At 50.0% G+C, this 27,574-nt stretch overlaps 1 protein-coding gene across 3 annotated transcripts in view; it reads right to left on the bottom strand.

Annotated features, from left to right (window-relative positions):
* Positions 1 to 27,574, bottom strand: part of LOC119445761 (uncharacterized) — a 190,586-nt gene that overhangs the window by 19,596 nt on the left and 143,416 nt on the right. For all 3 annotated transcript variants that reach the window (XM_037710041.2, XM_049663607.1, XM_049663608.1), the window contains exon 2: positions 8,681 to 9,059. In XM_037710041.2, coding sequence (XP_037565969.1) covers positions 8,681 to 9,059 — 379 coding nt within the window. The remainder of the gene's footprint in view (positions 1 to 8,680; positions 9,060 to 27,574) is intronic.

Below are 27,574 nucleotides of genomic sequence, written 5' to 3'. Positions count from 1 at the left end.
TATATGGGATCGCTACAAATGGATTCAAGCGCACATTCCACACCAATCAAAACTTCTGTCGTGTTCTGGAAAGAACATCGGACCAGGAGGGAAAGTAAACATATGCCATTTCACAGAAATTGTGTACAATCGAGTTTCTGGTAGGACCACCAGTCCAAATTGGCCCACCCCCCTATAAGCTTCCCCACGCATTTTCTATGGATCGCTATGTATCTCCATGGGTATTCTTTTTAATTTTTTTTGTTTAAATTGGTCCTTATCGCTTATAAAGCTACCAATCATCCACATTTACACTATTATAAGGATTAAACGTTTTAGCTTTGCAAATTACGCATTTTTGTGCAGATGCAAGGCATTGCATTTTTTTGAGTGAGGAAACTGGGGTACTTTCCGAATAATGCTTACACATTAAAAAAATTTACCTATGATTAATATACTCCCCAATTCAAAATTTGAGTGTAGCTCTATAGGTGTTTTCCCTTCTCGATATATTGGCTGGCGCGGACAATGTTGCAAACGGAGCGAAGTGTGGCACGACTGACTCGCTAATCAGGTCGCGAGGGGCATTGCGCTGGTGACGCATAGGAGCAATTTAGAGCCGCTGCTGCAGACAGACCTCCGCTCATGCAGTGCTTTGTTTTGACGCGCTCACCGCATACCTTATTAAAATTAAATTATGGGGTTTTACGTGCCAAAACCACGATCTGATTATGAGGCACGGGGTAGTGGGGGACTCCGGAAACTTAAACCACCTGGGGTTCTTTAACGTGCACCTAAATCTAAGTACACGGGTGTTTTCGCATTTCACCCCCATCGAAATGCGGCCGCCGTGCCGCATACCTTATCGATGTTGTCATCGGTGAACAGACGCTGCGCACTACTCTGCAGCTATCCCAAAGCGATCGTCGCCGCAGAAATCCCTATACACTAGCAGTAAAGAGCACTTCCCTTCTCGATATATTGGCTGGCGCGGACAATGTTGCAAACGGAGCGAAGTGTGGCACGACTGACTCACTAATCAGGTCGCGAGGGGCATTGTGCTGGTGACGCATAGGAGCAATTTAGAGCCGCTGCTGCAGACAGACCTCCGCTCATGCAGTGCTTTGTTTTGACGCGCTCACCGCATACCTTATTAAAATTAAATTATGGGGTTTTACGTGCCAAAACCACGATCTGATTATGAGGCACGGGGTAGTGGGGGACTCCGGAAATTTAAACAACCTGGGGTTCTTCAACGTGCACCTAAATCTAAGTACACGGGTGTTTTCGCATTTCACCCCCATCGAAATGCGGCCGCCGTGCCGCATACCTTATCGATGTTGTCATCGGTGAACAGACGCTGCGCACTACTCTGCAGCTATCCCAAAGCGATCGTCGCCGCAGAAATCCCTATACACTAGCAGTAAAGAGCACACGGCGTGCCACCAGTGTTCAACCGCAGCTGCGGCGGAGTGGCTACACCAACTGGCGGTGAGCCACTGCTGCAGTCACGTGACAGCATGAAAATCTCGCCTTCTGCCTGTAGGTGCGAGATGTCGCGTGGTTTTTTTTCTTCGTCTGCCGACAGGTCAGCGCTGTGTTTATGTTCTTCGTCCTTTGTTCTTACCGTGTGTCATGTCTTTTGAAGATGACGTCGCTGCCCCTGATCCTAATCATGATGGTGTGCTCTCTTCTGTTGTGGAAACCCCGCGTTCCAAAGTCAAGGAGAATGAGGTCAGTGGCACAGCGAGGGGGGGGGAGGTTTGGGGTTCTAGTCCCTCGCCCCCAGGGCCGAGTTTAGCCTCCCCCCCCCCCCCCCCACGCGTCCAGCCTAACCAGTCGACGTGTACCTTGAGTGCTCTGTTCACATTGTCATTACAATTCAGGAGGTAACTTGAGGTGTATGTGTATAAATCAGTTACGTTATTCCAGGGGTGTCACTGTTCCGAGTTCAGGCCGTTGCTGGTCCATCGCTCCTGATTGCACCCTCGTTGATCCGGGCTCCTAGCCTTCAATCTTTCTTTCGTTGTCAGGCTACATGTTGCATACAAGGCTCGCAACAACTCCGTATGTACGCGTTTATTTACATATGTACATTTCGCCAACAGCTTGCAGAGTCATTGACTCCCTCTCTCTCATCTATCTCCCATCACTCTCCCTAATAACCGGACCGAATTTCCCGTTTTAAGCCATTCAGTTAACACAATTCACACCCTCCAGACCGACCCAGCACAGCCAACACGTATACGAAACGCCGTGACACGGGACACTTGTCCCGATCTCAACACATACAACACGTTGAATGGTACAACACCGAATCCACACTAGGAAGCGATCACTGCATCCTTAATACTTTAATTAAATGTATTGAAGATGTCAGGGAAGAATACATGGAAGCGGTTCCACAGCTTGATCGATCCCGCTCAATCACGAGGAGAAACACAAACACTTACGTGCTTTAGACAATTTCCAGGGCACAACAACACAGCTAGTAGAGACCTTAAGGGACAAGTATCTCTGCACCAGACAGGACCCTCGAGGTCAGGAATATCTCTATGCAGGCAGAGATAATCCAGAGATGGATCAGCCCGTTCCAACTCTACGACCTCAAGGCAGCCTTAGCCAAAATGAAGAGAGGCACTGTGCCCAGTCAGGACAAGGTCACAGTGAAACTGCTGGCCAACCTCCCCAATAGCGCGTATAAGGCTCTTCTTAACTACATTAATGCGATATGGAAAGGGGAGACTCCCGTCTCCCCAGATTGGAAAACATCACTTGTCACTTTCATTCCTAAAGCAGGGAAGGAAATTATTGCGGACAACTTGAAACCAATCTTGCTCACATCGTGTGTGGGCAAACTAATGGAGGCAATGGTGCGAGATAGGCTCCAAATATTTGGAAAATTGTAACACTTTTGTAGACACCATGTTCGGCTTCCGCCCACAGAAGTCGGCACAAGACATATTATTACAACTCAATCATGACATACTACAACCGACGGAGCACCCTCACAATGACAGTGTTGTCTTGGCCTTAGATCTGAAGGGAGCTTTCGACAACATTAAACAGCACTATCTTGGCGCACTTGAGCGAAACCCACTGTGGCACACACACATTCACCTACATCAAGAATTTTTTGACGGATCGAGCCGCGCTCGTCAGAATCCAAGACACTGAATATGGACCTTACGAAATGGGTACTACGGGGACGCCACAAGGCGCTGCACTTTACCCTCTACTCTTTAACCTTGCAATGGTACATCTGCCGGCCCAGCTACAGGGTATCGAAGGCATGTGGCACACGCTGTACGCTGGCGATATCACCATCTGGGCCACAGAGGGAAATACAGTGCACATGGAGGAATGCCTGCAAGCAGAAGCTCACCTAGTGGATAGCTATGCAGAGTGCTGCGGCATGCAGTGTGCACCAAACAAATCAGAATTTGTGCACCTTACACCATCGCCTAAGGACACTACACAAATATGCCTCTCTTTGGCTGGTGGCCCCATACACGAGGCATGGAGATCTGAATTCTTGGACTTTTTATTCACAATCAAAGAACAGTCGACACAACACTATAAAAGCTCGGCAAGGTTGGGGACCAAGTGGGCTGAATGGTCTGACGTGTCTCCAACAAGAGAGGGGGATTATGAAGCAAGGACGCTGTCCGGCTAGCTCATGCATTCGTAACCAGCTAAATTCTATATTCGGTTCCCTATCTCCATCTGCGGAAGCATGATGAAGACAAAGTCGACGTTATCCTCCGGAAAGTGATGAAGAGGGCCCTTGACCTCCCTGTCACAACTTCTAACGCGAGACTTCTCGTTTTGGGAGTGGTGCACACCTTTCAGGAGCTCAAGGAAGCCCACCTCATCAACCAATATACACGTCTAGCTCAAACAAAGTCGGGACGGCATTTGCTGGACCGGCTCCACTTGAAACAGACTTTCATATTCAGGAGCGGGTATGAGTGCCCGAACTCTGGAGACAAGATGGATAGGGAAGACAATAGTGGTCGTCGCCAGGTGAGAGCGGACGCCTTGCAATGCCACTATGGCAACAAACACGGAGTCTTCTATGTGGATGTGGCCGGTCCATGTCGTGGGGGGTGGTATACGGCAGCGGTCATCCACGAGGATGAGCAAGTAGATAGCCTCACTTTCAACACAAGCTGAAGAAGTACCTACCGCCCTAGCTGCCGATTCCCGATCTCAATGTATCATAACCGAATCGCATGGGGCTTGTCGAAAATATGAAGCTGGTTGGGTCACCCCGCTAGCGCAACGAATAATGCAGAATTATAGCAATGGGAAAAAGCTCACTAGTTTCCCCTCAAGGTAGCTCAACCTGCTCGAGGGAAGTCCTCAGATCTAGACTCCCGTGAAAAACTCTTCCGCAATCGCATCCACTTCAACAAGATCGGCTCGCCAGCGTTATTCGGGAAAGCTCTGCATGCCGGCTTCACGGTTTACAGACTTGCTGCTGCTGCCCGGCCACGCGTATGCCATCGTTTGTTTTGAACTTTGTTTTAGTGAAGCACTGTTAAGTGTATTCTTATGTATTTGATCTGCGCCCTGCCTAATTTTTATACCCACTGTTAATTGCTCGTTATATTTGTTTTGTCATCATTGATCTAGATTAAGTGCATGTTTGTTAGTTTTCTTGTGTCATTTTTCTTTATTAACTTGTGTATCGTTGTTAGTTGATAAATATCTTGTTTTTTACTCCCGACTGACCCTTTTACTGTGTTTGCTTGAGTACAGAATGACCAACCGGCTTGCATACACCGTCGACGTCTTCACGCCGACGGTGTACGGGTGACAAGCCGTCACACTCCATTTACCTGCAAGGAAAAAAAAATGCTCGATCACATCTAACTTAATTGCAAAGTCCAAGTTGATTCTTTTCGTTACAGTTGCAGCGGCCATCACTTGCGGAAAATGAACTCACGAATAGGCGCTCAACCCACACGACGACGCCATGAAAATCAGAAAGAAGGAAGTTGGTGTTCGAGGTAGCATGCGAGCTAGCCAAACATCTCGATGGGGCTCCACTGACTACACACACATCCCACAACATTCAAACTGACTGCACGTCCTCTTCTCTACCTCCAGGTGCCAAAAGATCTCAAAGTACACAAAGAAGTGCAATTTGAGATCTTTGGTGTGGCGCCATATTCGATATATCTAATGCGCTGGTGAACGGCGTTCCATTTTGCGTGCACCAGCCTATACGTTTTCATGGAATTTTTAACACCAAAGCTGTTCTAGCTAACCGTAAAAAGTGCCGCCTGCTGCCGCAAAACCTCGCCAAGCTATGACATCACTGCGTTGCCTAGCAACCACCTCGTGGAGCGGCGTGTGCCTCGCCTCCTCTCCGTGCCATGCACATGTTGCCTTAATTTAATTATGGGGTTTTACGTGCCAAAACCACGATCTGATTATGAGGCACGCCGTAGTGGGGGACTCCGGAAATTTGGACTACCTGGGGTTCTGTAACGTGCACCTAAATCTAAGTACAGGGGTGTTTTCGCATTTCACCCCCATCAAAATGCGGCCGCCGTAGGCCGGGATTCGATCCCGCGACCTCGTGCTCAGCAGCCTAATACCATAGCCACTGAGCAACCATGGCAGGTCACACATTGCCTTGACATGGGATGTTATCTTTCCCTACCATGGGGAAAATAGGTGTTATTTGTAAGTATGTTACGGCAGACGTTTTTCAAAGTTTTATTAACGAGATGTATGTCATAAAAAAGATACAAATTGTTAAAATCAAGATTGTGCAATAAAATAGGACAAAGTTTGTAAAGACACGCTTGGTATCTTAAGAAAAAAATGTTACGAAAATTATGGGTCATTCGCTACATAGGTATTTCGCTACAAAAATTGAACTGGAAACCCTACAGCTGGGCGTGCCGGGCTGCGGCCACCGATGTTCTGGGCTGGTTTGCGTCGTCGTCGCTTTCAGACTAAAGTCCGACAAAAAGTCAGCGTCCTCTGACTCGCAGCTATTCGATCTTTCGATAAGATCAGCCGCAGAGGAAGCGGAATCGCGATATCTGCGATCTCCTGAAGCAGCGCGCCGTTTTCGGGGCCGGACATTTTTGCGTTCTGCTTTGACGATCGCGAAACTTGGGAGCGCGTTTAAAAATCACCGCTTGGCTGGAAAAAAGCGAACGTCCTAGAAAACAAAAATAGTTTCTCCTCTTTCACGTCTGATGGCGCAGTGTGTCCGTGAGCGTCGTGGAAGGTCTCGAAAGCGGCGTTTCAAACCATCGATAGCGGGCGGCCATTCTCTCGTTCTTTGACGATCGCGAAACTTCGAAGCGCGTTTAAAAATCACCGCCTCCCGGGAAAAGAACCAACTGCTTAGAAAACTAATTTATAGTTTTCCTCCTTCACAACCGATAGCGCAGTTATGTCCGTGAGCGGCGTGGAAGGTCTCGAAAGCGGCGTTTCAAACCATCGATAGAGGGCTAACCATGACCAAAGGGCGCGGTACGGAGAGCTGAGGAGAGCATGCGCGCGCCGCGCGCAATGCTCGGGAGTGGGAAAGATAAAATGAGAGCGAGATAGAGAAATTGTAGCAGCACCAACGAGGCAACGCGCAGAGCTACTGCCGGCTCCGCCCGCGTTGCCTAGCCGTGCATGCGCCCAAGCAGTAGCGATGACGTCAACTCTGTTGCCTAGTAACCACCAGCTCCGCCGCCGTCGCGTAGCAACACCCCTAATAAAAAAATACTGCTCCAGTCAGGTAGACTGCTGCGAGAGAGAAACGATGGTTTCCTAAATAAACGCATCACTGTTTTGATGATCCAAATATAATCTCACTATCAGGGATGAAGCAGTCTACCTGACGAGCAGTATTCTTTTATTTGGGGTGTTGCTACGCTGCGCTCTGCAACACCTCAACGACCGCCGCTTCGCGTCGGTGCCCGGCAACGCGGCTTCCGCCGCGGCACCGAGGTACAAACGCGAGCGGTATCCGCTTGCGCAAGAGCGGACACAGTTTTTTCTCTTACACCCGCTTGTCCTCGCACCTGCGGACAAACGACTGGCTGTCCCTCCAAAGACCGTCTCGTGCCAGACCAGTGCCTCAAAAGTCCCTAAGCGATATGTCCTTAGGCACCTAGGAGCCCCACGATTACCATGACAACACGTGTTAGGCGGAGTCACGTGACCCGCAGTGCCACACCCCCGCTGTAGATACTAGCAATTGTAAAGTTACGACCCGGCGGGGCGGTGCCGGCGAGCAAGCCGATCGTCCCGGTGTGTTTTTTTCCCTCGTCGAGACGCTGGCCTCTTCGCCGCTGACGGCGACACAAAAATCGGGTACTATTTGTTTCTGACAGGAAATAACTTATAGAATGAAGTGGACTCGACAGTGTGCATATTATAAAACGTTGCGCGAAATAGCAAATCGTTGGCGTGGTATCGATTCGGAAGCGGTCAGCGAAGACGCAGCAGCAGTCGTCTATGCGAAGCGGCTCGCCTGACTGGCGTGTTTTCTCATCACTACCAACGGCGTCGGGAAACTAATTGTATTGTCACTTATGAGCAACATAAATGTTCAGACGTTGATTGTGCTGACGAATATGGACGCTTTTGTTACGAGCTGCGGACGGATCGCAAGGGCTGTCGACCCCGGATCCGACGGCCAGCTAACTAGGCCTATATACCGTCTCCCAGCGATCGCAAGTTCGCCTGGCTTGCTCGTTCGCTTGCGTCCGCGCCGATAAAATCAAATGTATTGCAATTTAAGAGCAACATAACTGTGTACACGTTGTGCTGACCAACAGAGGAGCTTTATTACAAGCTGCATGCGGTCGTGTAGCAAGCGCGACCGGTCTCGGATTCGACTTCCCAGCAAGCTAGGCCTGGCGGCTCCTAGCCATCGGCGGCTGTCAACGGAGCTCACCAAGGAAGTTTAAAAAAGTTTTTTTTTTTTTTTTAACCTCCTTGGGGCCCACACTGCGGACGCGGCCTTACGGAAACACGTCTACGCTCCTCGCACAGACGTGTTTTTATTGTGATCGTTTGTGTGAAACTATAGAACTGTGCGAAGACGTTTGTTTCCACTTTGCGAAGTTCCGCAGTATTCCAAGCGTCCATGCAGGGGCGCCGGTTCTGGGCAGAGCTACGCGTCGCACGCTCGTTTGCGGCAAGTCGGACTACGACGCGTCGTGCGGCGGATCGCACACAAAATCGCACCGTGTGTCTAGCGCTTTACGCGCGCTCTGCCGATGCAGCACACATGCTGCGCAAGCAAGGCACAGGTTGCAGCCGCGTGATTGCGCCTTACGTGCGCCTGTAAACGAATACGAACGAATACGTAAATGGATCAAAACACTTATTTCCCTCTCGAGGAAGACAGAAGGACCGATGTGGGAACTGTTACAAATGATTGTGCTGTAGGATAGCTGCGGTTGTGGCGCAGAAACATCCGTTTCTGAGCACACGCACGGAGAAGTGCTGTTCAATGATTTACAGTCATTCAATAAGAACGGCCATCTTTTAAACAGGCTATATAACATAGGAATTTGTTCTGATCAATTACTTGGCCAGTCTCGGCATGTTTGCGCCCGTTTAAGACAATGTGCACTGAAGCAGCATCACACTTCTCTCCTTTAGTGAACACAACTCGTATGTGTATCTGGTAACATGCTGCCCCCTTGTTTCATTACTGTCATTACCGCACCTGTGTCCGAGGGATGGCAGCCTCAGTACAGTCATCTGGCATGGTACAGTCTGCAGTGGGCTCCAGCTTTGGCAGGTTCTCTGTGGCTAGTCTAGCAGGCCCATCAGCATCGGTGGTTGCAGTTTCTGCACTTCGCGCTTTTTTCGAACCACAGGCACGTTCGGAAATGGGTCCGCGCTGGCTGCCCGCAACTACGGGCGTCTTTTCAGCCGAACGGGACTCGGAGGCGTCGGTAACGGCGATTACTTGCTTTCCCGAGTTGGCCTCCCAGTTCTCCCCCGATGAAATGACCTGCGACTTGAGCTTCTGTCGGCGTCGTTTCCGCGCTCTCCGCGGCAGCCGTCGGATTTGGGATTCCACGGGCTGCTTTTCTGGCACACTGCATAGAGAACAAGTGTTTCTCAAAACTATGAGTGGACACCTTTACAGCAAGTGTCACTCCACAACGGGACAAAAAAAAAAATTACACGAAAGAATGGTAGCGAGTAATAAAGTTCATGACGCACAAAGACAGCAAATCAACATTTCACATTGTAAGCAACGGCAATCCGCATTTTGTAAAAGCCAATGACAGGCAATCAGAGAGCCAACATGGCGAATAATGGCCGCCGTGAAGCCGCAATCCGCATTTTGTAAAAGCCAATGACAGGCAATCAGAGAGCCAACATGGCGAATAATGGCCGCCGTGAAGCCGCCATGTGTGTCGAGAACACGGTGGTGGTCGAGAATAGTCTCGAGCCAGCGACGCAAAGGCCGGAAAGAAAGGGAACGGAAACAGACCGTTACCAAATATGGCCCCTGCTTCAGTAGTCTTGCTTTCATCGCGCCTCCGCAGTCGCATTGCAATCGGCAACGCCGCTCGACTTGCCCACGCCAGTTACCATCAAGCGAGGACATCCAAGGGAGAACCGGTCAGCGATTTTTTATCTCCACTTCCAACACGGCGTGGCGACTTCCGGGATCGGTGGCTCGGAACTTTGCCGTCACGATAACGCTATCACATACGCGCGCTCTGACAGGAAAAAAAAAAAAAAAAAAACGCGAGACTCCTATAAATGCGGCTGATACACAAGCACGAACCTCATCATTTTCCATTCGCGAGCTCGCAATTGGTGTTCACGAGCTGCGCCTTCGTGCGGCAAGCGATTTAAATATAAAGGACTTAGACAGAACGAAAAAAAAATAAATGAATGAATGTTCGTTTGTTACTTTGTTTGTGAAGTGCCTAAAGTGAACTAAGGCGTAATTAATACTTGGGCTTGTCTCGCGCGAAATGAACGAACGAAAGCAACAGCAAATTTCGTGGCTTTCCCGAAGCCCAGAACTTCTTACCCAAATCTCACGTACAGGCGATAACTATCGTTGGTGAAAGCTGCAGTAACGACTGCAAGAGAGGGTGCCAGTGCATCTTCTCACCTCTGCGCAGTTAACCCCGCAACACCCGAACACAATTTCGCGTAAAAGAAATTTAGAACAACTTGATAACCTTTATTTCGAGACATGGGAGAGCACATTTGTGCAAAGGGAACTGAAATAATACAGTTAGAATGAATTAGCACAGTAAATACACATTTATGCTCCTATGCATAACGCGGAATTTAGGTGTTTGCGCGGACGGTTACAAGAGCAACGGCTGACAAAGAAAACGTGGCCCAACACCAGGACCGTGGTTTCTGGAAAGAGCGCAAGTGGACGAGCTCAGTCCGCGGTTCCGTTTCCGAAATTGCGGGAACAAAACCTTAGTTGCTTTGTGGAGTCAAGCACGGCGCCACTTCGCCGCACTTCTCTCGACAACCTTCCGCGAACGGCACCACACGCCCCAATGAGCGTGGTAATAATGTTTTCCTTCAAGGACTGCGTAGCGCGTGTTGCTAAAAGCAAGAGGCGTGCGGCAAGAGCGAGTATTTATGACAATGACCTCGGCACTGTGTAACTCCAGACACTGTCACTTTAGAGGCCCGTCGTGTCCAGACTGCTCGCGCCGCAGTGTGATATCGGACGTACATGGGGAGAGGAGCCGCCACTTGTGAAGTGGCGGCTCCTCTTGGACGACGACGTCCCCTTGGACGAAAGATTCGGGTTGGATGACAAATCGGCACAAAATTGAAAATTTTGCTGGTATAGTGTACAGAAATCTTTGTAAAATGTTTTCTTTTCATCGCTTGCTCTTCGATATTCAATAAACAGTTAATCTCTTGAAATCAAAGTCACCGCGTCGCCTCGTGTAACTTAACCTCATCGACACCGCGAGGAACATGACATGCAGCTTGCTTGCACACATGATAGCGACGTCTCGGTTTCAAACTCGGAGCCACGATATATATATATATATATATATATATATATATATTTATTTACAACGCTGTAAGGGACATGCAGGCAAAGTAAAGACGCATAACGTACAGAAAAAGCTTCAATAGCCCGTATGTCCCACATCGTTCCAGTATTTTCCCGATGACGAAAGACAACATTCCAACGCCGACGGAAGGATAACGGCGGTATTACGAGGTCGGCATGGCAATGAAATGACAATGGTACGACCACTGTGGGACGACGAGGACATGGCAATGGGATGACGAGGAGTGAGTGTATGACCGCGATGTGTGTGACAAGGACGTTATGACGAGAATCGGGCGACGAAGCTGGAATGACGACAATGACGAAGAAAGTATGACAACGAATGCTTCACGACGACGGAATGACAACGGTGGCGTAATCACTATTGAATGACGATAGCATGGTTACGAGGGAATGACGATGAAGATTTGACAATGATGGAACGACGAATGCAGTATATGACAACGACCGCACGTTCTACTCCGGCGGAGGTTGCCTGCGTATAGCGCGGTCCTTATCTTTAAAGCGATGTGCCGATGAGTAGTCAGCCGCGCGCGCCCCAGCTTGAAGGCGATCTGCGATGAGTCAGAGAATGAAATTCAACAAGAGCGGGTACTCGACGAAAACTAGCCACAGGAATTAAGTCACGCTAGTATTCACATCAGCCGTTAGCTGGCGCGACCATCGCACAAAAAAAAAACGTCAAATGAACTTAACAGACATTGCTTTGTTTTTTATTATTATTGCTCCCCTAAAACTAAAAAGCGTTGCGTATAAATGAAGCAATACTTTGCGACTTATTGTTCTTGCGTTACCCAGCGACAAGCCAATGACACGCCAGATGCATGTGTCATGCGTAAGACACGCCACCGAAGCGAGCAAGGCCGGCTGCACATGTGAGCGCTCGCCTGTTCAACGTCCCGTTTGTGACCCCCCCCCCCCCCCCCCTCAACAAAATGTACTTTCGGTATTCACGCTTTCCAAGAACGCGGAAACGCAGCGAGCGGTTGCCAAGAGTGATAATACGGGTGTTGCTTACGCCGGAAGAGCGCACAAAAGATAACACCGAGAAGCTCATGAACGAGGAACTTGGTAAAGCGCAAATTCCGTCTTCTGAACGGCTGCAAACAGGCGTTGCACCCATGCATTATTCTTGCGTGCGAGTAGAAGGCATTCTACGAGCTTAAAGCATGGTCTGCTGGGAGCCTGTGTTGTGGCCGCTTCTCTGCGCGTGGCGTACCATCGCGTCGGTTGAGGCCAAGTTGTTTCGCAGTTGCTCGTGTATTTGTGCTCCCAAAGAGCAAGAAGCGGCCCAGCAATGGGGGAATGCTTGGAAATCATATGTTTTCATCATAATTTAAGCATGGTATTGCCTTTGTTCATAATGTCACCCATTCAACCCTCTCGCACGTTTCACCTCTACACGCAGTTTTCCTATAAGGTCTAAATATCAAAATGACACATGCTTGTAAGTTACTTTTTTCAGCTGATGCCATCCACTGGACCTTCGTACGGGAACTACTCTGCTTATCGGATGCCACAACTTTGGATGAATGCACAAAAAGCCCGGAACGAGCATTAATGGACCAAGATAAACATTTCCTCCAGTCACAAGGAGTATTTCGTCTACTAAAAAAAAAAAAAATCCGCGCCAAGACAGTGCGCGGTTGAGCAGTATAGAAACAAAAATTCATGCAGAAACTCCGCAGAGAGTTACATAGGTTGTTCCTAGCTTTTCAAGACACCTACGGCAGAGCCGTGATGTCGGGTCGCTACTCTGCTTGTTGGTCAGGGACCTTGTAGGATATAGATTCGTCCTCAAGCGTAGCGCTTTAAGACGATCGCCCTCCTTTAATAGCTTGGAATCGTGATAGATAAGTATGCGCAAGCATTGTTCCACTTGCTCACCTCCACGCAGCCCGGTGTCATTATCAATGTTACGAAACTTGATCAGACCAGTACTGCAGGTGGCGGCGCCAGGTGCATTGATGACGTTCCGACCATTACAAGCAGTTATCGCTCTTTAGCCTTACCCAGACGCGTCGAACCCTTGTCAACCGTGACGAACCGTACTCCGGCTGCGTACGGCGCGGCCGCGTAAGGGAGGTAGCGCGCCGTCTTCCGCCATCGCGTGCAAGGCTCCGGGTGGAGGTAAAGCCCCTCCTAGAGTGTACTAGACAGTATTCTAGTACACTCTAACCCCTACAAACGCGTTTTCGCCGACCAGGTTTAGTACCGCCAACCTACCCTCCTCCTCCTCCACGCTCCTCCCTCGCTCACCCCTTCAGCTTCCAGCGTCGAGCGGAACTTGCGTAGTCCCTGCTTCTGATTTTAGGCGGAAGCGACGTCACGGCTGCATAGAGGTGCGAGCGTGCAACAAGCGCAAATTTATGAAACAGAAATCCCGGAAGCGGAACGCCCTAAAACGGAAACCCCGGAAGCGGAAATTGCGGGATCGGAACTGCATACGAGCGACGAATCAGGGAACAGCGGCGCACATGAAAGGTTGGCGCTACTTCTTTCTGCGACTTTTTTATCGTTTAGGGAGATATAACCTAGCGGCACATAGCCAGTGACCCAAGTTGAAGAGGTTCACTGATGCAAAGAATGCGAAACGCATTAAAATAGAGGATGTGAAATGAGCGTTTCACGGGTATTTTAATGTCAGGGAAACTGCAACAGCCACCGAGCCAAAGCTGCCTCTTAACCTGAATGTACTCTACTAAAGAAAGTAAGGTGGGTGCGGTGAAGGGTGACATAACATGGGGCTATCGGGTCCGGTACGGGAGAAGGCAAACGCCGCTTGGACACGCGGGTGAAGACTGTGAGAGAACCTCAACTGCGGAGAGGGTATCTCGCCTCCTCCCACCCTCGCGTCGCAACATTTCATTTGCGTCTCTTTCTGCTATTTGCATAGGGGAAGGTAACTTGTTATCGTCCTCGGTAATTATTACCGAATCCTTTTAAGAAAAAAGTTGCAGTGGCTTAGCTCGGCTATGCCAGGATATACGTAGCGTTAGCAAAGGTTCAGCTGATTATTCTTAGCTTTCCTGGTTGTCTCCTACGCTCAACCGCTAATTGCCAGGCAACTACTTCGGGATCCGATGAGTCAAGCTTCTCCGTTCTTCTGCGCTGTTGAGCAGCATTTGCGCTCTCCTTCTCCATGGCTATACCACACTGGCAAATGCCAGTCAGAAGCACAGCGGCTCCAGCGCAGTGTCAGACGGCGACTGCACAGCGAGCGCGCGCCGGCGCCAATGCGTCTACCACGGCTACGACGTCACTCCTCTGGAATGCGCAGACCGGCGGCGGCGAGTCGCGCGCGGCGGCGGCGGAGTGCGCGAGAGGTGCCGGCTCCGGTGCGCAAGCCGTGTGACATCACTGATCCTTGCGCATGCGCAGCACGGCTCTTGATGTGCCGCGCGAAACGGGCTTGGCTAGGCCAGTGTAGCTACAAAAAATATATAGAGAGAGAGAGCGGTTCACTGTTCGGGGATGGCGCGCTGTATCTTCTAGCGTATAACAAAAACTTCCAGCGAGAACTGGTGAGAGGCCCTTCATATGTGGCACTGAGGTTCCGCTTCGGTGGCACTTAAAGGGACATTAAAGGCAAATATGAAGTTAAGGTGGACTGCTAAAATACCATTCCAGGAAACTCGCAGCGCTTGTTATGTGCTAAAAAACGCCTTAGTTCAAAAGAAAATCGCGTCTGAAGGGTCCACATACCTTTTGCGCAATTCAATTCGCCCGCCCTGGAACAGAAGAGTGGTGACGTTGCTTACGTCACCACCGCCCTTTACTGCCGTCAATGAGTAAAACGGCACCCGACAGACAGCGCTATGTTTTTTTTTTTGTTTTTTTTTTTTGCGCAAAACGCAAACGCGCGGCCATGGAGAACGCGAGCCAGGACAGAGCGTTGGATTCGCCGCTGCGGCTGTTTTCGGTCAAGTGGCGTGGACCGTTCGAGCATCTCGTGACATCACATGGACGTGGAATTCTCTGCTACCTGCAGTTTGCGTCAGTTTCGCGAGCCAGCAAGAACAGCGCAACACTACGCGATCACGAAACTATCGAAACGCGAAAGCGCGGGCGACGCAGAGTCGAGCGAGAACGTAACCTTGCAACCACCCGCGTCGTTGTCAAGGGCCGCTATTTTGTGGCGATGCCTTTCCGATGCAATGCCTTTTCGCGCTTGGTCAGTGGTCACAGCGACGGTCCACTCACGTTATCAACGGGATCAGCCAGCCATGAGCTTTTCAACCTTCACTTAAAGTTACGCGCACTTTGAACAGTGTTGCAAACCCACTACGCAGATGTCATGATGATGATGAACCTCCCCTTCGAAACTGAGTAGCGGCTTATGTAACCTGTGCGTCTAAGTATCCAAGTGCCTAAATACCCTAGGCTACATTCACTGCAGTATACTGACCCCTAAAAGCAAGTACATAGTACGATGTATTGTTTAGAGGAATTGTAATGTCGATAGGACACATGATACCTATTCAGTACGTAATATGCAGATTACGCAAGAAAGCCTAATGTTTGACAATTACGAAAATATACAAGTAGCATACACGAAGCAATACGAGAGACTGACTTGCTTTACGAATGGGCCGCACAGTAGTGGATCGTACCGATGAAAAATGCAGCATGAAAAATATCGCCGAATGCGCAACGTGTTTGCGTTTAGCCGTTACTTGATTGTTTCAAGCGCACTAACGATGACGACAAGCGAGTGGACACACAAGAGCTATTTGCAAGTCCAGTCTGCCCCGTGGACATACTGTGTTGCTGTACTGAAACATAGTACTTACAGCACTGGGCTAGAATGCCTAAAAAAAATTACTTGTCAGTGGAGAAAATTTGAAAGGAAGGAGGTCCGCCGGCGGAAGATACTTTGTAAGTAAACACTAGTAAACTTGCAGCGTCTCAGTGGAGCCATAAAGAGGATTCGACTAATGTATTGAAGTATCTTAAGAGACAAATGACAAGTCTCGTATCGGATCAAATTAATCCGCTTGTATACTTTATCTGTATCTCAAATAATTTTCGCCTCAATACCTTCGATCTGTATCATGATACATTTGCAACGTATCTTTGCCGTGCCCTGGCAACACACATGACCGGAGGCAGCGAGTAAGCGCGCTTGCAAATCTGGCCATTTTCACCGGCACATACGAAAGGTACAAAGTTATCTGCGCACTCTATAATCTAAACCGATGGCACGTGCCCCATAATGCAGCACAACAACATGCACTGAGCGTTTTGCGCCATAACAAGCACGACAACAAAAATTGCTGACACTCGCGAGGTACCCAAACAGCCGTACCCTGCCCGACGTGCACAACCTTGCTTCGGGTGGCTTCGTGCAGTCGAAGAACCACCATGGGATGCTTATCTGCGTCTTCCGCGCGGAGCCGCCGGTGAAACAGGACGACGTGAATCACTGGCGCGAGCACAACGATCGTAGTAGCCGGAGGTCGCAGAGCGGTCGACGGCCGAACGTCAGCGAAAACTCCGCCGCCGCCGCGAGAGGCGGGAGCTACATCACCCGGCACCTCTTCGCTGCACCAAAATGCTCCGCTCGGACGACGACGACAGTAGGCAGGCGACGCGAGAACACATGGAGCTAATCCGTCGGCAAGAGCACCGCCACTTCCAACGGCCCGCGCAAACGATCTGCGACCGAAAAGGCGGGAGAAATCGTTCCGGCGGGAGAGTTGGCATAAAAACCGGAATAGCGGACACGCTTTGGCGTACGGCGTATCTGCGTCGATTTAGCAGGAGCGGAGGAGAGGCCGCTGGCGGGCAGACGGAGGAGCGGGATGGATGGGGCAAGCACGGTGTAGGGGCAAGCGACAACGCCCCGCAGCGCCGCGGCGAGAGCGACAGGCACGGCGCGGGCGGCTGCTGCGGCAGCGTGCGCGGCGAGGTGCGCAACAGACGCGCCCGAGCACGTCAGCGGCGATGCGTCGCTCACTAGCGTGGCGCCAGAGAGGCTAGAGTCCGCACCCCCCCGAGCTCCGTACAAGCCGTATCAACTTTTGAATCTCGGCTATCTGCAGAGCGCGCGAAACCAAAACCGAGATGCTACAGCGAGCGCAAAGCTGCGGTCCACTAGACCCGAGAGACTCCGTTCTGCTTACGCCACCCAGCAGCGGGCGGCCAGGAGCGTTACGGGAGGGACGCAACCAAACAAGCGAAGTTAGCGAACACTCGTACGACCCCCTTTCCTTTAATGTGTTAGGATTAGAAGTGTCAATGTAACAGAGTGTGTGTGTGTGTGTGCGTGTGCGTGTGTGTGTGTGTGTGTTCGCAAGCTTTCACTCGCACCTACAGCATACCGCACGATATAGGATCTTATCGCACTTGGACTTTACACAGAACCTCACCCCAACGGCGGAAATTCGGCTGGAGTGCCCCGATAATCGTTATCGCAATAAACGTCCATGAATCATTTTATTTAGCCCCAGGTACATTGTGCTTGTGGTCACTTTGTGCATGGAGGGTAATCGCAACGAAATGTTAGGTTAGGTTTAAGTACTTGTCATAGGCTGAGTAATGGCCCAGAAGCATGATGTATACGAGTCAACTGTTTTCGAAAGGCGAGGAAGACTCACTTTTTTAATGAAGTACGAGATTGTTTTTAAACCGAAAGTTTAGAAAAGTGTCACTTTGACATGATGTACGATGCTATTTTAAACCTAAAGGCTAGAAAAGCTGCCATTTTGATATGTATGTAGTGATTAAGCGAAATGTCCGTTTAGTCTGAACAGGCCGGAACACCAAATTTTCGAGCTTCAATTATGCATTGCGTGAGTAAACTACTTCACCGCAAACTCGGTTAATAAAAGTGTCCAGCAGCGGCCGCGAATGTGCCAGCGCACTGCGTATCGTGAAGCACGGTGACTCGGACCCGCCGTGGTTGCTCAGTGGCTATGGTGTTGGGCTGCTGAGCACGAGGTCGCGGGATCGAATCGCGGCCACGGCGGCCGCATTTCGATGGGTGTGAAATGCGAAAACACCCGTGTACTTATTTAGGAGCACGTTAAAGAACCCCAGGTGGTCCAAATTTCCGTCCGGAGTCCTCCACTCTAAGAACAGTTGCACCGCACCCTTTCGGGCGTATTTTTGCCACAGAACAATAATCGTCATCTGACTTGCGTGGCTTTCCTTTCTTTAACGCTGTGCGCCCGGCACTTCTCGGTCACGAACGACAAGAGCGTTATCAGCGTGACACGGCGTTCTCGACAGGAAAGTAGCAAGTGCAGAGTTTTCAAATATAAGATAGGAAACGCAAGCAAGACAGATGACGATTACTGTTGTGTGGCAAAAATGCACCCCAAAGGGTGCAACTGTTTTTAGAGTGTCCACTACGGCGTGCCTCATAATCAGATCGTGGTTTTGGCACGTAAAAACCCCATAATTTTAAGCACGGTGACTCGGTTTGCTCCGCCAAGTTCGGGAGGAGTCTTTACGCGTGGAAGACGCTCGGGACGAGCACACGCGACTGTGTGAGTTGCTCTTCGCGTCGCGTTTTATTGCGATATCAATTATATGGACATTCAAAGCGGTTTTCTGCCGTCGCCTTGAGGTTCCATATAAAGTCCGTATGTGCGAGTGAAAGCGCGCGAGGGACGCGCGCTTTTACAGAGAGCGAACGCACGTCGGAGAGCAAACGCGACGTCTTCCGTCGTGCGAAAGGCCATGTGGGGGATGGGGAGGGAGGGGAGCCGACGTTTAGCTGCGGCACCAACTGCGTATCTTGCGACCGGGCGCAAGGGGAACTGGCGACTCAATCTCCCACTCGAAAGAAGGAAAGCGGGAAGGCAACGCGTGAGGGAGGGGCTGCGGCTTCTACTCTGCCAGCAACTGCGTACGTGTACTTTTCGCGGCTGCGAGCGGTCGCGCGCACCGTATCTTGAAAGCGACCTGCACACGGCGCCTACCTTTGTATGCGCTGTGCCTTCGCCGCTCAGTTTCCCTTGAAGCGATAGACCGCACGAACCTTCGCTCGCTGCTGCTAGCGCGCTTGCTCACGCCAGCGTTTTGACAGTGGTTGTCTGTGGTCATCGAGTGTGATCTATTCATGTTAGCTTGTGCCCGCTGACACCATGCTTGTTAATTCAGTTAGCAAGCGAATGTGTCCAAGTTAATGCAACCGATAAAGCTACTATCCTTACTCCATATAGCTCTACTAATTTGTTATCGCAACCGATGCTTCAACTGTCGGGCGAAACTGCGACTTTCTTTTTTTTTTATCTGGTCCACATTGGCAAGCCGTCGTTGGCCTGGCAGACTTTAACCGAGTGCGCGGTTAGAGTTCGCAGTCCGTTCCCAGACAGTTTACATAAGCAATGCATAATTCAACCTCGAAAATTTGGTGTCATGGTCCCTTTGGACAACACTGACATTTCGCTGATAAACAACTTCATACATCATGCCAAAGTAACAATTTCTCTGACCTTTCGGTTCATAGCAACCTCTTACCTCTACGAAGCAGAGAAACCTCTACGAAATGACTATTTCTGACCTTACGAAAACAACCGACTCGGACATCATTACAAAGTGAGTCTTTCCCTAGCAAGTCTTTCTGACCTTTCGAGAGTAATTGACTAGTACATCATGATTATGTGACATTAGTCAATGGGACAGAAAAGGCAAATACTAAGTAGACGTGAACCTTCATTGTTTACAGAGTAAGGACTGTTAACATTTTGCCCAGCTCGATGCACGTCATCGGTTCAGGTCGTCCAACGACCCGCCGACGACCTGACGTCACTGGTTGTTGTTACTCTCAACATAGTGACCATCCACCCTACATAAGTGGCGCCCCCAGAGACGACGGCAAATTCGGGTCAGTCCGGCAGGCACTTTCTGTATAGGAGGCTGTCGCCTTCGCTAGGCCTTTTTTCGCGGGTATAACCTGTGTTGGCCTCGCTTTCTTTTCTGTGTGACCAGCTGCTGCATCCGGCGCAGTGCGACTCCGGCACTCCGGTGTTTCGCAGCGTAGAGGCTGCGATGTGTGATGGCGTGCTCGAAGTCTCGTCAGTACCTCCAATAGCGTTTGAAGTCGTCGTACTCCTCGACGTTCACGAGCACAAATATATCGCTTTAGCTTGACTTAATATTTGCCTTTAGTGTCCCTTTTAACATATCCCAAGTATTTAAACATAACGTAACCCATCCCAAACTAAATACGAAAAACAACACTTAGCAATCGACCCACCACGAAACAGTTAACCGGGTTAGATCGGCTTGAATTGTGGATTGTATAACCTCCTCATACACAACAAAATCTAGGTGACAATAACGTTTACAGTAATGTTCTTTTGTCGAGTGGTCTCTTACAAACCTGAAAAACTACTTGCCGGATCAGATGGCTCGGATATACGCTCCCAGCAGCACTCCCATGTATGTGGAAATAAAGTGTAGAGTTTGTTCAGATAAAGAAGTCCCAGTTCCGCCCAGAAGGCGAAGCATCGACTGTGATAGCAAATTAGTAGACTGCTACACGAAGTAAGGATAGTAGTTTCATCAACCGTGCAAGCTTGTAAACATTCGCTTACAATTAACAAGTATTGTGTCACGCACGCTGAAGAAGCAAACATGAAAATCTCACTCGATGACCGCGCACACCCGCTGGAGTGAGGAATCGCTGCAGCAGAAGCGAGCGCATTGACCTTCGTGCTGTCTCTCGCCTCAACACGAACTGGGCGGCGAGAACACAGCGCGATATCAGCACTCGGCGCACTCTGTCCTCATCGCAGATTGTTTTCAAGAAGGGCCCGCGCGGCCGTGCCATACGAAGCCGCCGGATTAGAGAATCCGTGAGTGCGAACTGTGAGAACCCGTACGCCCACAGGGGTATGTGCCATTGAGCTTTGACCCTTTCTGCACTATCACCAGGATCGGCCCACTTTATTGTTCTACGCGTCGTTTTGTCCGCGGACGCGATCTGCCAGAACCTAGCCATATACAGCTTCGCTGTAAAAACGAAAAGGAAAAAGAAACGGTTTTAGTTGCGACGTGCGGTAGATGACGCAAGCGTTTCACTTCCTGCTTTCAAACGTTAGTCTGCCCTGAATTTTATCCGGGCACCTCCTCTTTGAATTGAAAGAAAGCTTCAATGTCTCAACTACACAAAATACAAAAGCCCATGCATGTGGATCACTGGCATGCGTGGCGAATGCGACTGATTACTTCATCTAAGGGCCCGCTTAGTCGCGGCGTGGTCGATTACGACGGGAATTAACCACGTGACGGCGACAGGCCAATCGGCGGCGAAGAGACAACCGTTCCGGTACTTCGCTCGCGCGTAGTGTGGACTGGAGTGCACCCGAATATGGTCCATATTCTAGCACACTATCTAGTGTGGGTATAACTCGCGCACTTGGCAAGCAGAAGCTTTACAAGTACGTGCGCCTGATCGAGCGGTCGGGCGGTCATTGTGATACACGAGTCCGAAGCGGTGCAGCGCACCGCTCATCACGTGCTCATCAGCCTTTCCAACCAATGCCTCCTGAAAAACCCGGTTCCGTGCCCTCTCCCTTTTCTCGTCTCCGCGAAAAAGCAACGAGCGCCGCTTGTGGCGCACGCCTGCAACCTAGATCACGTGGTGCGGCCTCAGATTACCATGGCATCATCTAGAGTGCACTAGAACACGGACCATTGTCTAGTACACTCTAGCATCATCTCTTACCTTCTCAGCCGCAGGTGCTATCGACGCGCCGGCGGAAGCACTCGGTCGCTGCTGCCGCCACCGGAAGTTGAAAAGGCAACGAGCGCCGCCTCACAGAATTTATGCAGAACTAGGGGAACCGCCGCCCCATTGTGAAAGCGAGCGACGCGGCGGGCATATCTAGTAAAGGAGGCATTGTTCCAACAGCCGCTGATGGATGGTGCTGATGGATGGCGATGTCGATGTGGTTATTCCCTTCGAAGCGGGTGGCTGCAGATTCTGTTCAGTAGCTCTAGATTCAGCCCTGCTGCTGCGGCTCCGGCGACAGCCCGCGCTGCGGAGACAGTGAGATACAACGGCGCATCTGGCTACGCGCAGGTGCGCTGGGCCGTTGACACCCTCCGAAAAGACGTAAGACTCGACTCGGGACCACAATACAAGTCCGTATAACCGGCGGCGTCGTGCGCTGCCGCCTTCGTGGCGCCAGCAGCCCCGCTGGCTATCTCGCCGCCTTCTCGCAGTTCTTATCTATCTCGCGTGTTCCCTAAACATGGCAGATGTGTGTTTAGCCTCGATTTCGCGGTGGATCGCACTCCGTCGACTGTCTGAAAAGAGCGACTGTACTATTGTACCGATGCCGCAAGGAAGCCGGTAGCAGACTACGTGCTGAAGCGCAACTGTGTGAAGCGCAACTTTTCAGCCACGACAAGTCATCTTTGTGTTCACGATTGCGAGGTATGCAGGTCAGAATAAACAACTTACACAAAAGGAGTGGGGTTGATGGAGCGATATTATGCGTCCCTCTTGAAACGGAATGGTGGCCACCAAACTCGTCCCTTCTGCATTTGTTCTGCCCCTTTGTTTGATGGTTAGGACCCTATGTTCGTGTTGGCAAATCATTGAAATTCATTGCACTAAAATCTATTATTCTATGTACCTGGCTTTTGCACCACCAATACTCCAGTCGTCTTCTACCATTCTCCACCTAGCAACATGTGTCCTATACACTCATTGGCCACTTCGTCCTATAAACGACTTCCGCACCACTTCCACGCGCTACGCAAGTATTGTTGTCATCGACAAATTTCTCCAATGACCCCCTGGTTCTCAGACATCGTGATGTGGATTCGAACGGTAGTGCACTGTCCTTATAATTATCGTAAAGCTTTTCGGTTTAGACTTAACGATAGGATACGTGAATAACAAAAAGCTTCTACACGGCCTGATACATTTACATTGCAGGCTTTTACATCGTGCTTATCTAGTATGATGTGTTTCCCTCTCTAACTTCACGTTTGACTTTTTTCTCCTTTGTCACGGTCCCGGCCATAAACCTATTTACTGCTTAGTTTCCATACTCTTTTCCTCCACTGTGAGCCGATGTCTTTTTTTATAGGCAGCTGAACTGCTTAGACACGAATTCTACTTTCCCTCATACTCATCAGTCGTTTTATTTAAACAAGTCTTGCTTTGGGTATTCCGTACTTTGTAGGACGCCCAGCCTGTCTACTTGCGCTGTTTCAATGGATTTTTTTTTTCGTACGCCCCTGAAGCTAGCCTTTTGATTATTCTTCTAGTACAGTTTTTATTCAGATTTTAAACACTAAGTGCCCACATGGAAGTCAAGGAGTCAACTTTCTTACACGCCTCGTACTACCGCATTTGTTGCTCCTTCTGCTCTAACAAGGAGTGGTACTGCATAGCTTTTCAAGCGCAATGAATGAGAACGTTAAAAAGCCGTCATAAAACTACCGCGTTAAAAAGTAAGACCGGAAGAACACTTCAAAGCACAGTTCCGCGAACGTACGCGGCGTTGCACATGGCCTATCGACCACCTCTCAGAATTAACGCGCCATTCATTTTCCGCTGGTACTCGGAAACCAAACACAGGTGCCTAACGGGTCTCCACGTAATCAGCTATTGCGGTGGCGTTTTGACAGCCTTATGACGCCATAGGGCATAGGCGTGGACTCGTTAGCTTGTAATTATGTGCCGCCTTGTTCACGCATGTTACAGTCACAACGTCCTAAAAGCTTAATGCTTATACCTGTGTGATCGATGTCGACAATTAGCATTTTGCTTAACAATGCCGCTCCAGAAGAAGTCGTTGGCCCCAACAAAGTGCACGATACAAATCTTCATTGGCGCAGTCGCATGCTTTCCGATCGGGAGCTTCACCGCCCACTGCTTTTTTTTTTTTTTTAGACACGCGTCCGTCGGAACGGAATGAAGACTTAATTCATCCGTCGTAGCTCGATTGGTGCGCTGAGGCACGCCACATATCCTGTTGCTTTTTCAATTATTTTATTTTCATGGCATAAATAAAAGCTGTCAACCCATCAGAAACGCGCCCGCACAAACGGAGCCACGCGGATAATCCTTGACGCATTTTTCTCACAGGCCACTCCGCGGCGCGACCCTCTGTGTGCATTGCGAATATTGCCACAGACCTCCACTGCAAAGTATGTTCCACAAAATTTTGCGTTTACATTGTCGTATACACTAATATTCAGGAATGCCAAATGTAAAGGTAGATTTTCAACTCGAGGTATTCCTACAAACTGCGTTAAATCTGCTATTGTGAATGCGCCTGCCTATTGCAAAAGCGTTTGGCAGTTTCCAGTTATCTCCTTCTGTCCTGTCCACGTTTGAAAACTTGTTTTATTTTGTTAACCTACTACGAGACACCGTTATCGGTTTGTACAAGTTGATGTTCGTTATATCTCCTTTGCCTATAATATATAAATTACGTTCATCCTACCCTGCAAAAGACTACGTAGAGCTTGTTTCTGCTGTCTTAATTTTTCCGATGATTTTTGCAGTGCGTCCTTGCTTTTTCGCACCAGTTTATTCATTAGCCTCATCGGCATTCCATTCAATCCTGTTGCCTGAACCGCTTGGTGCACTTTCTTTAACTGTAATGACACAATCCTTGCAATATGCCGTGTCGCTTGGTTCTTCTAATTCCTTCCATAGCTACGGCAGCCTGGGTCGGAGCCCCGAAGCGGCCGTATACGACCTCGGCGTCGGTTGAGCCTGCGCAGATCATCTCGCTCGATCAGTTGTACGTACGTACACCCGGCCACAAAATATTACGGGCCATGAAATCCGAAAAAAAAAAAGCTGAATATATCCGCACCCTCACAGCGCAGCCTGGTATTTGCATTTCGGGCCTCGACTAGAATATGCTAACAACATTGTCGTATACAATTTTACTGGCTACTGGTACAGGCTACTCGGTAATTGAACGTTTTCCGAGATACCGTGACCCAAAAACTTTTGTGGCCGGGTGTACATGCCGGCGATTGCGATTTCCATATGGGTTCACTTGGTATCCGCCTAAACGCTGCAAGCATTTGTTTTGTGTGCTTCGACAGTCTTTTGCCGCTGAAGTTGGTCAACAGTCTCTCAGGGGAGTTGAATGGCGGACGGCGAGCGACGAACGCTCACCAGAAGACGCGGGCGCCATTTTGCTTGCCCTCGAGGAATGCGCAAAACGTGCGGCGGTCTCGGGTGCAGGAAAACTCGGAAGAAAACGCAATCTAAAAATACAATACCAGTAACTGACCAGGCAAAGTTATGCATGGTTTCAAATTAAGCGCTCTGAAAACAAGTAAATATAGTTTTCTATTTCCCCCGTAAGGAAACGTGAACAGAATTGCGGGACTACTTCCAGCAGCGGTGAAAAATACGCGCTTTGGTACCGTAGCCTTCTACAGCCAAAAAAAAAAAAAAAAATGGTGACGGCGAGTATAGGTCCGCTGGACCTTTCCCAGAGCATGCGCGGCCCGTCGCACGACGCCATTACTGTTGGGGGTTGCGTCCACTCGGCGAAGCGGGCGCAGAAGGATGTATGAATGCCGTGAACAAGCGCTGGTGACCCTACCTATGATGCACGTATCCCAGGCTAAACAAAGAATAAAAAATTGTGCGGATCCCCCCGAGCTGTGGGAATCGACCTAAGCGAAGCTTTCTGTGCTGTTGCATTGACTGACGAAAATTAACGGTGATGCTGACCCGGCAAATGTTTAAGTTCCTCCAGCGTTTAGTGCAATACGAGAGTGGTAAAAGTTGATGTTCAACGTTACATTGCGTGCAGCACTGCTGTTTGCGTAGCACACGGAACACACAGCGAATCGTGTTCGAGGCGTTGTTGTGCACCACCGTTCATAACCTCCGAGAAGTTTAGCATGTCACATCGCATCGTGGCTGAAGTGTTAAACTTTAATTGAATTATCGGGCTGTCCGTGGCAAAACGACAATCGGACTGCGACGCATGCCGTTGTTCCGGAATCCAGATAAATCGTAACCCCCCTAGAGTGCTTTAACGTGCACCTCAATCGAAATACGCGCGGTTTTTTTTTTTTTTTTTTTTTTTTTTCGCCCCCGTCGAAATGCGGCTGCCGAGGCGGAACCCGCGACCTCGAGGCCGCAAAGCTACCACAGAGGGCTCAGCAGTGTTGAAGTGACGTGCGGTCGCTTCCGTGGGGTCGCCTGGACGGTACGGTGGTGCCTTAATGCGGCTTCGCGTCTGTACAAAATAGCGGAAACGTGCCATACCGTACCTTGAACTTAAGTTTATCCACTTTGACCGCAACCCCTGTCATGTCTCGCAGTAGCGTTTTCTTCCCTACTTAATCAACTTTTCCCTCTCCCGCCCTCCCGGATCACGGCCGTCTTCAAACTGCGCTCAACCAGTGCACGCTCGAAGAAGCAAGTCACAAGAGCACAGAAGCACACACATGAAATGTGACCGCGCCCCCACCTACTCGAACGCTCACCGCGACATAAAAATACACGTGGGCAGACCTAGAGCTACAATATATGGGTCCCTTTAAGGCCCAACCACAAGGAACCGATTTTCGACAGATTTTCGGCGTCGGCGTGGACGCTCAACGGCATCGACGGCTCTCAACCACAAGAGACTATCGGCTTCGGCGTTGTTCAAGCGTGGCGCAATGTGGCCAGATCCTTGGCCCCAAATTTAGCCGGCCAGTTTTGCAAAATGTTGCGCTAACAGAACAATTGTTTCTACTTCATTAGGTCTTCTTGTAGTTTTAAAACTTCATTAAAATTGTCCGTGGCTCTAGTGCAAACATATACAGTGTTTTGCTGGTTGTCTGTACTGAAAAACGTAGCAGTGACATAGCATGGATAGCATGACCAGCAGCTGCCATGCTCGCTATAAAGGCACGTCCACGCTAGCGGCAAACATGCCGTAACGGCAAACCGGCCGCCAGTGCCGTAGAACGTCTGCCACGCGAGAGGTGTCCAAAGCAGACGACAGTTCGGCCGGCGCACCACCCGCCGCACCAATCGACAACCGCGAATCTGCGCGCCTCTGCCACCGGCGACCCAAACATCGGCCGCAGCTTCTGTTCCTAGCAAAATACTTTCCGCTAAATAACGTGACGTGTAAATTGTACTTTGTATGAAAAACGATATCAACCGTCAAACGTTAAACACGAACGAGAGCTCCGATACTTGTCGAGCTCAGCTGCAGTGCACGGCTACCGACGGCAGATGACCGGCTCGGCTGTGCCCGCATCGCAGCCGACGGCGCCGCTAATATCAGCGCATTTTCTTCTTTGTGTATAATTATTGCGAAGAGCGACAACAACGGTGAGAAAATATAGCGGCTTGTGAGCGTCGGCGATTCATTCCGAAGCGCCGTCAGCTTTAGCTTTCGAGTGAGCCGGAGAAGGCCTAGCGAAGATATCGGCGCCGCCGAACGATCAGCGGCGGTGAGGCTGCTGTCGGTGCCAAAGTGACCATTCATCGGTCACTGATTGGCCACTTCGCTGTACGGCTGCCGCACAGTTTGGTCCCGGCCCCATCCTGTCTACGGCGAGGAAATCTCCCTGCTCGCGAGCGAA

Source organism: Dermacentor silvarum, chromosome 3 (genome assembly GCF_013339745.2).
Source record: "Dermacentor silvarum isolate Dsil-2018 chromosome 3, BIME_Dsil_1.4, whole genome shotgun sequence".
Lineage (NCBI taxonomy): Eukaryota > Metazoa > Arthropoda > Arachnida > Ixodida > Ixodidae > Dermacentor > Dermacentor silvarum.
This window is presented reverse-complemented; position numbering and strand designations above follow the sequence as displayed.